Here is an 11,888-nt window from a genome sequence, read left to right on the forward strand (position 1 = left end):
GGGTACGCAGCCTCGGCCCCGCCCCTCCTCGTCGCCCCGCCTCCATTCCCATGGCCACGCCCCCGAAGGGTACGCAGCCTCGGCCCCGCCCCTCCTCGTCGCCCCGCCTCCATTCCCATGGCCACGCCCCCGAAGGGTACGCAGCCTCGGCCCCGCCCCTCCTCGTCGCCCCGCCTCCATTCCCATGGCCACGCCCCCGAAGGGTACGCAGCCTCGGCCCCGCCCCTCCTCGTCGCCCCGCCTCCATTCCCATGGCCACGCCCCCGAAGGGTACGCAGCCTCGGCCCCGCCCCTCCTCGTCGCCCCGCCTCCATTCCCATGGCCACGCCCCCGAAGGGTACGCAGCCTCGGCCCCGCCCCTCCTCGTCGCCCCGCCTCCATTCCCATGGCCACGCCCCCGAAGGGTACGCAGCCTCGGCCCCGCCCCTCCTCGTCGCCCCGCCTCCATTCCCATGGCCACGCCCCCGAAGGGTACGCAGCCTCGGCCCCGCCCCTCCTCGTCGCCCCGCCTCCATTCCCATGGCCACGCCCCCGAAGGGTACGCAGCCTCGGCCCCGCCCCTCCTCGTCGCCCCGCCTCCATTCCCATGGCCACGCCCCCGAAGGGTACGCAGCCTCGGCCCCGCCCCTCCTCGTCGCCCCGCCTCCATTCCCATGGCCACGCCCCCGAAGGGTACGCAGCCTCGGCCCCGCCCCTCCTCGTCGCCCCGCCTCCATTCCCATGGCCACGCCCCCGAAGGGTACGCAGCCTCGGCCCCGCCCCTCCTCGTCGCCCCGCCTCCATTCCCATGGCCACGCCCCCGAAGGGTACGCAGCCTCGGCCCCGCCCCTCCTCGTCGCCCCGCCTCCATTCCCATGGCCACGCCCCCGAAGGGTACGCAGCCTCGGCCCCGCCCCTCCTCGTCGCCCCGCCTCCATTCCCATGGCCACGCCCCCGAAGGGTACGCAGCCTCGGCCCCGCCCCTCCCGGTGCCCGCGCGGTGTACCTGGTCTGGAGCTCAGGCTCCGCCCTGCGGCACCAGAGAGCGCCCTGGACCCCCTGGGCCCACTACCTTTCCAGCAAACGCGGGGTGACCTCACGGTGCAAATTGCTCAGCTCTTGCAGTAAATCGCCTGCCCCACGTTTTCTCCAGTAGCAGAAATAACACTTTCCATTGTTTAAAAACAACGCTGGAGTGTTTAAAGCGCACCAGCCGTTCCTTAGGCAGGAAGACTAAGAGCTCCGTATGTAAACCGTTCCCTGTAACGATGGCCGGTTCTGAGCTAGTTAGGACAAGGGGGGGAAACTTGACATTAAATATATTAAATGTATTTACCTTTTAGATATGTTGCATATGGTAAAGTATAAGAAATTTCTTAGCAACAGTGTATGGAAATGCTGAGAGGAAGGACTGAACTTCAGAAAACCGGTTGCCCACTGAGGGGGTTGTAAGTGGTGGTCAGGAAGGCCCAGCCGTGAGCCTCTAAACGTGGGACACTGGCTGCCTGCTGGCATGTCCCCTCCTCTGGTTTCTGGTGCATTGCTCTTTCTTGTCATTGGTATAAGTTGCTTATAATTTATCTTTATTTCTCAGCCTCCTTCTATTCAAAACGAAGAAAAAGATATGAAGAAAGAGGAAGAGAGGGAGCCTGACGGTCAGGTACGTTTGTGCTAATGGAAATAATCTGAAATACTACCTATAATCGAACTACGCTTCTATAGTCAATTACCAAGGGTTTTTAAATGAAAACAATTATTAATTAAATTTTGGGGCACAGTAGCATATTTAAAACTCTGCAACCTTAGATACAAGATGTCTTAACCTAGAGATGAGCCAGCCACAGAGCTATAAAGTGCCCCTTAGTTTACAAAAGTTGAGATGATACAGCTTTTCCTTCGTGTTCAGTAAACCGGCTGCTGTGCTTTTTCCGTATAAATCACTGAGACAGCCTGAGAGTGTTTATCGAGCATCAGTGTTCGGTAGGCAGGTGCACAGGAGGCCTCCATGGCCTCAGAGGGACCAGTCTGGGTGAGGAGTTCAGACAAAGGCAGGAGACAGTAAAGTAAGGTAGTGTGCAAATGAGTGCTGGATCGTGCGACTCTGTGGCTGCGTGCGAGTGTGTTACACGTGAGAGAGGCAGTGGTGCGGGGGGTGTAGCCACGGACGGTGACCTATGCCGTACTGAGAAGGGGCGGAAGTTATTTATTGCTGAGCAGTTCGTGTACGTTAACCTCAGGGTATTTAATGATTTTCAGGTGAAAAATCAACCAAATTTCATAAAAGAAAGATTGAAGCTTTTTGAAATGTTGAAGAAAGACCATCAGCTGTCATTTGCCAATTACGAAAAGAAGGGGGACGCAGGCGACGCAATCACAGTCCGAGTGGCCGGCGGGGAGGCGGTGGCCGGGAAGGTCTGGATAACCACGCCGTACCACGTGGCTGCTGGCCTCAGGTGAGCCAGAGTTTGGAGCGGGTGTTCGGTATAAAGCATCGTGCCCGAGCGTGGTGAAAATGTGTTCTTGGAGATTACTAACATCTTGTCTTCTGACTCATTGAATGAATTACATGTTAATCACTGCATTTTCTCCCTCTGGCTTCTAAAGAGGCCGTTTAAATAAGTGATCGAATATCAGAACGCAGTCTCCTCTTTCAAAGGTCCAAATTTTAAAGTTCTAATAAAAACGTATAGTAGAGAAAAATGTATAATCCTTGACAGGCCCCATTACATTGCCTTTGTTTATTATCAGGGTTTTTCCATAAGTTTTTACAGGTCTTTCGCTGGACGAGGGGTCAGGAAGCTTAACTCCAAGCCATTGTCCCACCGGTAACTAACGGTGGGTGGTTCTATGAACTGACTCAGGCAGATCCCTGTGGCACTCCAAGCTTGTTTTCTTACCTGTTCAGTGGAAATAATTATACTTTACCATTTACCTTATGAGGCTGTAACGGCTAAATGAAATACCGTACGTGAAAAATACTCTGAAAATTAAAGTGTCTCTAGAAATGTACAATCTATTAACTATAGATCGAAGATGTATGTGTCACAGTTATCATCGGCCTGGAATGAGCACTTCGACCTTCCTCGAAATCGGACGCATTACTGAAGTTTTGTTGTTTTGACTAACGTTACTTCCTAGCATTAAACGCAGTTCTATAGAGCTACGGCACGAAACTGCCACGTGAATAAACTATTTGAAAACCAAACTTTTGCGACAATTGAAATCCTCAGCTGTCCTTGGAAAGCTGTGATTAGTATTACATTTCTATTCTTCCTATCACATTACGTACCCTCAAGACCCCTCCCAACCCGTTGCCACATTTCCCAGGAGAGATGGATAGAAAAACGGGTTTTGGGCAAAAATAAGTTTATGTTAACTCACGAAGAGTCAGGTTGCAAGTTCAGCATGTTAAAGACCGAAGTCCCGCATCGGAGACACCTGTTCAGGGTTGGGAAACCAAGTTCTTCATTGTGCACTTATTGCTATGCGTTTCTGCAGGGATCCAATTTAAAAACTCTACCCACAAGTTTAATGACAGGTTGCAGGAGCGTCTACAAAGTAAAATCGTCCAGGACGAAAAGACGGGCAAAGCTGTAGCAGGCAAAGCAGATGACGAAAAAGCGATGGTCATCATTTTACCGTCAGACCACAGAATTCAGGGCCAACATCACGGACGCTGAGGCTTGTTTAAAAACAGATGAGCAGTATAATCCGTGCTGACTGTTTGTCATGAACCTTTACGAATTAATTAACACAGCCTCTGATAAGAAATAGGGAATGGCAGAAAACTGAGCGGTAGACTTTAACATGTTCTTCTCAGCTGACAGATCAAATAGATACAAATTAAGATCGTCCGTGTCTGGGTACGAACACGGGGGCAGACGCCACGGCTCTCCCTGTCTGCCGGCGGACACGCGCCTGCATGGCCATGCTTTCGGCTCCACAGAATCTTAATAAAACGCAGAAGCACACAGCTCACATTCCGTGAGTAAAATGAAACCAGTTACGAACTCAGCGACCAGATCACATAAGAGCAAAATGAAAATAAACAATAACATTTGGAAATTGGAAAAAACTTCAAAATAACTCAGGGGGAAAAGAAAGAAAAACAAGCACAGAAATCTTAGAAAATACTTCCGATGAGGAGAACGCATTTCCGAATCTGCAGACCACATCCGGAGCGGCGATCAGAAGGTTCGCGGCGGTGGAGGCTGTTCTTTTCGAATAAGAAGGAATAAAAAGAAGCCGAATTCAACTCGGGCGGTTAGCAGAACGATTAAACGAGGAGGAAACTCTGAACAAGTGAATTAGGAAACAGTGTTAACTGAGAACCTTAGAATAAATAAGGGTCCAGTGAGGTGGCTGGATATAAAATAACGTTTATAAGCATTAGCTTTATTAAATTATACTGCTCTTTCCTTGGTGAACAGAGTTGATCGCATAGATGATAATTCGGTTCCGATGAAGCCTGTCTAAGCATAACACGCGGGGCAGAAATCATTAAGGAAAAGATGACAGTCAGACTACACAGAGATGAAATGGGAAAAATGGCTATGCGTAAAGGGTACAAAAATGGGAATGAGAGATGGAAAAAATGTACCATATAAAACAAACGATTGCTCTCTGTTTTTCATATTAATAAGAAAAAAGATGAAACTTCAGTAGAGAAAAAGACGATCTTAGAAATACATGTTAAAATAATTATATCATCTATTGATTTGTCAAAGAGGTATGAATAATAGTTAATATTGATGCCACTTTGGGGAAGTGGCTCTGCTGGAGGGAGGGTGACTAGGTGCGGTCTCTTTCAAGCTTTTTAAGCCTTAAAAACGTGGAAACTAATCCTCGGACCCAGTAACTCTGTAAATAGCCGTTCATCCTAAGCAATGCCTCAGTAGAAAAAGTTGGTGAAGGACAGTTTCTGTAGTTCACGAAAGACTAGTTCTCAGAATGTGGTCCCCAAACGGGTAGCATTAGCGTCCCCAGAACTCGTTAGACGAGCAGGTTCTTAGGCCCGGTCCCACAGCCCCGAGTCAGTTAGCGACCTGATTTATGACAGGGGCTTCTGGTACAAGCTGAGGTTTCAGAATCGTGGAGTGAACGAAATCGCTGCGGAAAGAGACCTCCGAAGTTAGTGGCTTCGATGAGGTCGACAGCACATGACAGTCAGAGATGACCAGTCCAGGCCGGTGGACGTCTCTGGTCCACGCAGTCCTTTATGGACCCAGGCGCCTTCCGTCCTGATGATCTGCCATCCCCTAGTCGGGTTTGTCCACGTCTAGGGGTGGAAACTGGGTCCCCTCCATGGGCCCGCCCGTGGGCGGGGGTTGGGGAGGAGCAGCCGGGTCCCCTCCTGGACAGGGGGAGGAGCAGCTGGGGAGCAGCGTTACTTTGAGCCAGGACCCCAGAGCCACACGCTTTAGTTTCCACTTACATCCCATTAGCCCACGTTTAGTCACGTGGCCACCCCAGCTGCAGGAGAAACCGGAAGCGTAGCTCCTGCTGACCGGCCACGTGTCCAGCTAAAGCATCGTCGCCGTGGGGAAGACGAAGCGTGGGTTAGGGGACAACAGTGCGCGCCTCTGACACCCACATAGCTGTGAGCACCCTTCGTGCCTCATACCACCCACTCGCTCCCTTCCCTGGTGAGACAGGTCCCAGCAGCTGGAAGGCTGGATTTCCCAGTCGGGCGCAGCAGCTCCTCGCACACCAGCCAAGAGGAAGCTGCGGGGCACGGCTGCCCGAGCCACACGTGTCACAGCGGGGGAACGAGCACGAGGTGGTAGCGATGGGAAAATGCGCGTGGCGGACAGGGGACAGGTGCCCAGAAGCCGCCAGCCCCGGCTGCGGTGGCCGCGATCCTTACGGCTTCGCGCGCGTGTCAGTGCTTTCCAGAGTCTTCTCCTCACGTGCCACTTTCGTCGAATTTCAAACAACAGTAAACGTTACTGAAAACACATACGCACCTCAGTAGAAAACAGGCAGAGGACATGGACGGTTCGTAAGAGTTAAGGTGGCCAAGAAGCATTTACAATAATTAGTCATCCAATCAAGTAATAATTTTCAACATCACACTGGCAAAAATTGTAAAAATCTCTCGGGAAGCGTGGAAGCGGTACCCTCAGACCGTATTGATCAGGAGCCTTTCAGAAGCGCGTGTCCTGCGACCTAGCGGTTCTACTTCCGAGGGCTCGTATATTGATCAGGAGTCTTTCAAAAGAAAGACTCCTGATCAATACGGTATCCTGCGACCTAGCGGTTCTACTTCCGAGGGCTCGTTCCCAGGACACGGTCGCAGATGACAGAGCTGCCTGCGCGCAGGTGTCCGAGGTGGGCACGTGACCCAAGTGCAGGAGGGAAGCTCGCTGGCTAGAGGAAGACCATCCTTCTAGACTCGTGGAAGGCCATCCGATGGCGGGGCCGTGGAAAGCAGGCGACGGAATTATTTTGACAACGACATTAAGAAAAACGTGCACCGCGGTATCATGAGCATCTGTCTCGGGGTGACGAGATGTATGTGCGATCTTTACTTTCCTTTTCTCTCTAAGTTCTTGACAGTGAATGTGCACTATCACTTTGGCGCGTAAATGTTACAGAATGAAAAGTATGTGTCCCGTTAGCTAACGCTTGTACTTTCTAACCCCTTAAAAAGAGAAATAAACCCTGCAAGTTATTTTACCGTCTTGTTTTAACGAGTCGTCGCGGCATGTGATAAGTGGCTTTTCTCTCTCTAGTCAAGAACTGGCCGAAAGCACCGTGATAGCCAAAGTCAATGGTGAATTGTGGGACTTGGACCGGCCGCTGGAAGGGGACTGCACGCTCGAGCTGCTCACGTTTGATGACGAGGAAGCCCAAGCTGTGAGTATTTAAGGACCGGCAACCGAATTCGGGGATTTATGCCATAAACTGCATTATGTGCGAAGCCACGTATCGGAGTCATGAACGATGAGTTTTGTGGCCTTCTAAGATTCAATATATGTATGTTGGTGTTTAGTAAATATTTAGTAAGTTTTTATGGAACGAATATGTACAAATATCAGGGTTTTTTTAAGTGGCTTCTAGTTATCGTTTCTCAAAGTAATCATTTCCTTGAGTTAGAGTGCTTTCATGATTAAATCGAGGTGTGTTTGACATGAATTTAAATAGACTCTTAAACATGGATTAACTTTATCATTTAATATGTGTAGGAAGATTGGGAAAAAATTTTACAAACTCAAATGTCCTTTATATACTTATTAATGTGATAGTCTGTAAAATAGATACCCCATTTTCATGAAGGTGTCTAATACACATTGTCACTCAGCTTCGGAGTCCCCCTTCAAGCCGTTATACGCATAAAACCCGACCTGCGATTAGCCGAGGTTGCGTTAATTGTGATGCTTGTGAGAAATTTCTCGATTTATTAATCTATACTGTAAGAACAATATTTTAATGATTTTCTCTTTAAAATATGTAAGCTATAACCCTTAAATAGCTAAACAATATAATATTGATGAAGCCATTTTTAAAAGTGATCCAGAAAGTAATTTTTAAAAGAAATACGTAGCTTATAAGTACGATTTAGTTTTTCTCACATAGTTCTTAACAGCTTCATCCCAGACGCCACAAAATTTCGTTTATTCTGTCGCCGGCCAGTGTCCACGGCGCCGGGCGCATGAGGCAGACCCTGTGGGCTGCAGTGGGCGAAGCATCGCCGAGCGTTTAGTCATGGGGGGAGACAGTAAACAGGAAGTAAACAGGAAAACAGATGGCAGGATGCTTTCGGGCAGTGTCTGTCTCGGCGGGAACCGAGAGCAGGCCTGGCAGTCAGGTGTGACCCTCTCGTCGGGGATCGGCGGCCGGCTCTTTCCCACGCTGGCCGGTCAGAGTTCACCTGCAGCGTCGTTCCCGTGGCCGCTGGACTCCCATCTGTCAGGCGTTTGGGTGGCGGGGCGGGGGGACCCACCGAGTTTAACTCTCCCTGGGGATGTGGGCGTCTGGAGTTCTTTCCTCCCGGCCGCCAGTGACGTCGTAACAAAACGAAACACCTCCGTTGTCACGGGGAGTCTCAAGTGCCCTTCTGCCGGCCGTGACGGTGACAGGGTGCCTGGCGTCTCAGTCGAGTGCTTCCGCAAATACGCGTGGCTGTCGGTGAAAATGAGACTGCGATGTGCACCTCGTGTGCCGGGCGCCAGCCCCCGGCCCTGGCGTCTGTTGTCCCCTTGAGTCCAGCTCCCCGGCCGGACACTGTCTGGATCCCCGTTTTACAGACGAAGCAATGAGGGCCCAGAGTGGTTAGGTAACTTTTAGGGTCATTTAGTAACAGATTTTTTCATCATTGTTCCTGGATTTTGCTCCCCTGTTATGATGAACGTATCAACACCGACCAACTTATGAATATTTAGTGCCCATCCACGAGGAAAAAATCCCTATGGAAAAGAAAATCTAGAAAACTCCGATTTACAAAATGTTAAATTAATGATTTTGTAAAAGCATCCTCTGCTTTACTGAAAATTCCAAGTCTTTTATACAGCAGACTCTTACACTTTTTCTCACGAGGCTGTAGAATTTCCTTTTTGCTTGTAGAATTTTATTTTTCATTGAGTTCTCGTTCAGGGGTAGTCGGTATGTGGTCTTACATTCGTGACATTAGTTCCAGGTGTACAGAATGGCGATTGGACGCCAGCGATCTGCTGTCAGCGACCGATGCAGAGGCCTGGGCCGCGAGGCCCGACCCCTGGTCTGTTTCTGGACCGTGTCCCAGCCCGATGCCGCGGCCAGCCTGGCACACGGTCCCCTCGGTCAGCGAACTCCCGCCGCTCCGGTTTATTTTATCAAACAGCTCTCTGGTTGGAATTTGTGTCCTATTTAGTTAAGAGAGAGGAAATGTTGCCAGAGGACCCGGTTATCTCGTTTGAGGACCCGGTTATTTCGTTTCTTTGGCACCTGTACGTATTCGGTGACCTCTGTTAGTTTTAGTTTATCCATAACCCATCGATGCCTTGGAAATTCAAAACCAAATCATCTTTCCGGACTGGCCAGGCTGATGCCCCGCCCTGGGCTGAGCCAGTGAACTGCCGTGTTCACTGCTCGGGGGTCCCCGGCGGCCGGCACGCCCTTCCCTGCAACACCGCTTCCTTCCAGAGCCACCTTTCAGACGTCCACAGTCCCATGCTCTTCAGCACGTGAAGACTGCCGTGCAGACACGGACTTTCGTTAGCCTTAGCGATGACAAGAGCTGCCACCTCGGCTGCCTTGCCGCGTGTGGCTCAGCCCCCGGCCAGCGGGGTCTCCACGCGGCCACTCTGCTCCGTGCAGGCGAGGTCGTGGCCGTGGAGCTGAGCTTCGCCTCTGGGTCGCAGTGGCGGATCCACGCTGGACCCCGGCGAGGCTCCGGTGGCGTTGCAGACAGGGCTCGGACAGTGTTCTCGTCTAAGTGGGCCTCAGAGGTTTCTTTTCGAAGTGATGTCACCCCGTTCAAACATCCGCTCGCTTCCTTGTGCTATTTTACGAATCCTTCTCCGCGATCCGGTTTCGATGGCCGGTGGCCTCTGTCCTGTCCCCACAGGTGTACTGGCACTCCAGCGCTCACATCCTCGGGGAGGCCATGGAGCTCTACTACGGAGGCCACTTGTGCTGCGGTCCCCCCATCGAGAACGGGTTTTATTACGACATGTTCATGGAAGACAGGTAACGCCACGATCGCGCACGTCCGAACGCACGTTTCTAGCTCATTGTTTCCTAGGGGTCACGTGCCAGTTTAGTGACAGCGTGTGCTACGTAGTAGAATTGTAGATTACTTAATCATTTTTGGCAACTTCGTTTATGAGTCGAGATTCAAAGGTAGCTTCTCAAGTCGTTTTCTTCCTTTTCCTAGAAGGAAGTGATGCCCTGTTTAGCTGACACCGGAATCCCTGAGACCGTGTGACTCCCTAGGGGACAGTCAGTTCTTTTTCAATCCACGTAATCGGAGGCGCTGTCGCCCTTGGCCGGACATCTCGCACGATGGCCGCGAGGCGGGGTGGTTCACGGAGGCCTCGCGCTCAGTAGATCTGTGCTGCGAACCGCTAGGAACGTGCCCCCCACACGTACTCCTCACAGCTCTGAGGACACCGTCAGGGGGCCCTCTGACTCCCCCTGCCCCTCACGTCACCCCGCCACCCGGTCCTCCGGTCGGCCACTTTACCTCCTAAGTGGTCCTCCCGTCCTCTCGTGTCCTGTCCTCCGCCTCAGTGTGACCCAGAGCGTCTCTGCCTGGATGAGCATGGGTCGCTTAGCCTTTGCCTGTCCCCTCCACCTGCCTAAATGGCCTCCGTGACCGAGCAGCTTCCCCTCCGGTCACCTCCGCGCGGGGCTCGTTCGCCACCGCTGCTCTGTGCTCGGCCTGGCGACGGAGCAGGGGACAGACCTCGTGGAGCTGACGTCTGGTTGGGGCTCGGCAGTGAGCAGACAGGCACCCCCCGTCCAGTGTGGGGTGTGGGCCGCGACAGGCAGGTGGCCAGGACAGGTGCGGTGCCTCTGACGCAGGGAGCGGAACAGAGAGAGGGCCCTGCTCTGAGGCCGTCGCGGGGTTCATAGACATTTGGGGGAAGAACATTCCGGGGCCCCGTGAGACAGCCCTGGGCTGGGGCCCGTGCGGCTCGCGTGAGGAATGGCGAGGAAGCCACTGTGTCCGGAAGGGACTGAGCGTGAGCCAGGGAGTGACGGGAACGGCGGCAGCCGGCGCTTTCTCCCGGCCGAGGAGCCCGGCGTGAGGGCAGCGACAGGCGGGCGCGGGACACGGCTCTGACGCCTGTGCAGATAGTCGTGTGCGACACGCGAGGAGGATGGGACGAGGAGCAGGCCCCGCAGACGGTGCAGCGGGGACGGTCCCAGCGCAGAGACGGAAGGGGGCACCCACGTGACGGCCCAGGAAGCGGGGCACCCCACATGTGTCAGCCCAGGATGGGGGGGCTCTCCACTTGTGACGGCCCAGGAAGGGGCACCCCACACGTGATGGCCCAGGAAGGGGGGGCCCCACACGTGACGGCGCAGGAAGAGGGGGCCCCACGAGTGATGGCCCAGGAACAGGGAACCCCACGCCTGACGGCCCAGAAAGGGGGGGCCCCAAGGGGACCCCACGTGACGGCCCAAGAAGGGGGGGCCCCACACATGACGGCCCAGGAAGGGGGGGCACCCCATGCGTGACAGCCCAGGAACGGGGGCGCCCCATGGGTCCCATGCGTGATGGTCAAGAATGGGGGCACCCCATGCGTGACGGCTCAGCAAGGGGTGTGCCCCACGCGTGACGGCCCGGTCTCCCTCTGAGGAATCAGCTTAGTGACGGCGCAGGAAGGGGGGCCCCACGCGTGACGGCCCAGGAAGGGGGGCACCCCACGTGACGGCGCAGGAAGGGGGCCGCCCAGGAAGGGGGGCCCCACGCGTGATGGCCCAGGAAGGGGGGCGCCCCATGCGTGACGGTCAAGAAGGGGGGCATCCCATGCGTGATGGCCCAGGAAGGAAGGGTTCTCCACTTGTGACTGCCCAAGAAGGGGGGGCACCCCACGCGTGACGGCCCAGGAACGGGGGCACCCCACGTGTGACGGCCCAGGAAGGGGGGACCCACGCGTGATGGTCAAGAACGGCTCAGCCAGGGGTGTGCCCCACACGTGACGGCCCGGTCTCCCTCTGAGGAATCAGCTTATCTGCCTTGTGCATGAACATTTGACCCTCGGAAGTCCCTGTGCAATATGACACCAAATTCCTCAATCTCAGAAAGCCCGTCAGTTAGTGACAGATGACGGGACAAAGGTCCTCCAAAGGGGCACGCACGTGCCTGGAAAACCTGTGCCGAACCTCACCTGCTGTCCCCTGTAGGGCGGTGTCCAGCACGGAGCTGTCAGCGCTGGAGAACCTGTGTCAGACTATCATGAGCGAAGAGCAACCTTTCG

At 53.7% G+C, this 11,888-nt stretch overlaps 1 protein-coding gene across 1 annotated transcript in view; it reads left to right on the forward strand.

Moving 5' to 3' along the window:
• Positions 1–1,063: 1,063 nt before the first annotated feature.
• TARSL2 (threonyl-tRNA synthetase like 2) overlaps positions 1,064–11,888 on the forward strand; it is a 36,329-nt gene continuing 25,504 nt past the window's right edge. The window contains exons 1-5 of the mRNA XM_015585714.2: positions 1,064–1,639; positions 2,236–2,432; positions 6,714–6,837; positions 9,527–9,648; positions 11,815–11,888. Coding sequence (XP_015441200.1) covers positions 1,604–1,639; positions 2,236–2,432; positions 6,714–6,837; positions 9,527–9,648; positions 11,815–11,888 — 553 coding nt within the window. The 5' untranslated portion in view covers positions 1,064–1,603. The remainder of the gene's footprint in view (positions 1,640–2,235; positions 2,433–6,713; positions 6,838–9,526; positions 9,649–11,814) is intronic.

This window comes from Pteropus alecto, unplaced genomic scaffold, assembly GCF_000325575.1.
Source record: "Pteropus alecto unplaced genomic scaffold, ASM32557v1 scaffold102, whole genome shotgun sequence".
Classification (NCBI taxonomy): Eukaryota; Metazoa; Chordata; class Mammalia; order Chiroptera; family Pteropodidae; genus Pteropus; species Pteropus alecto.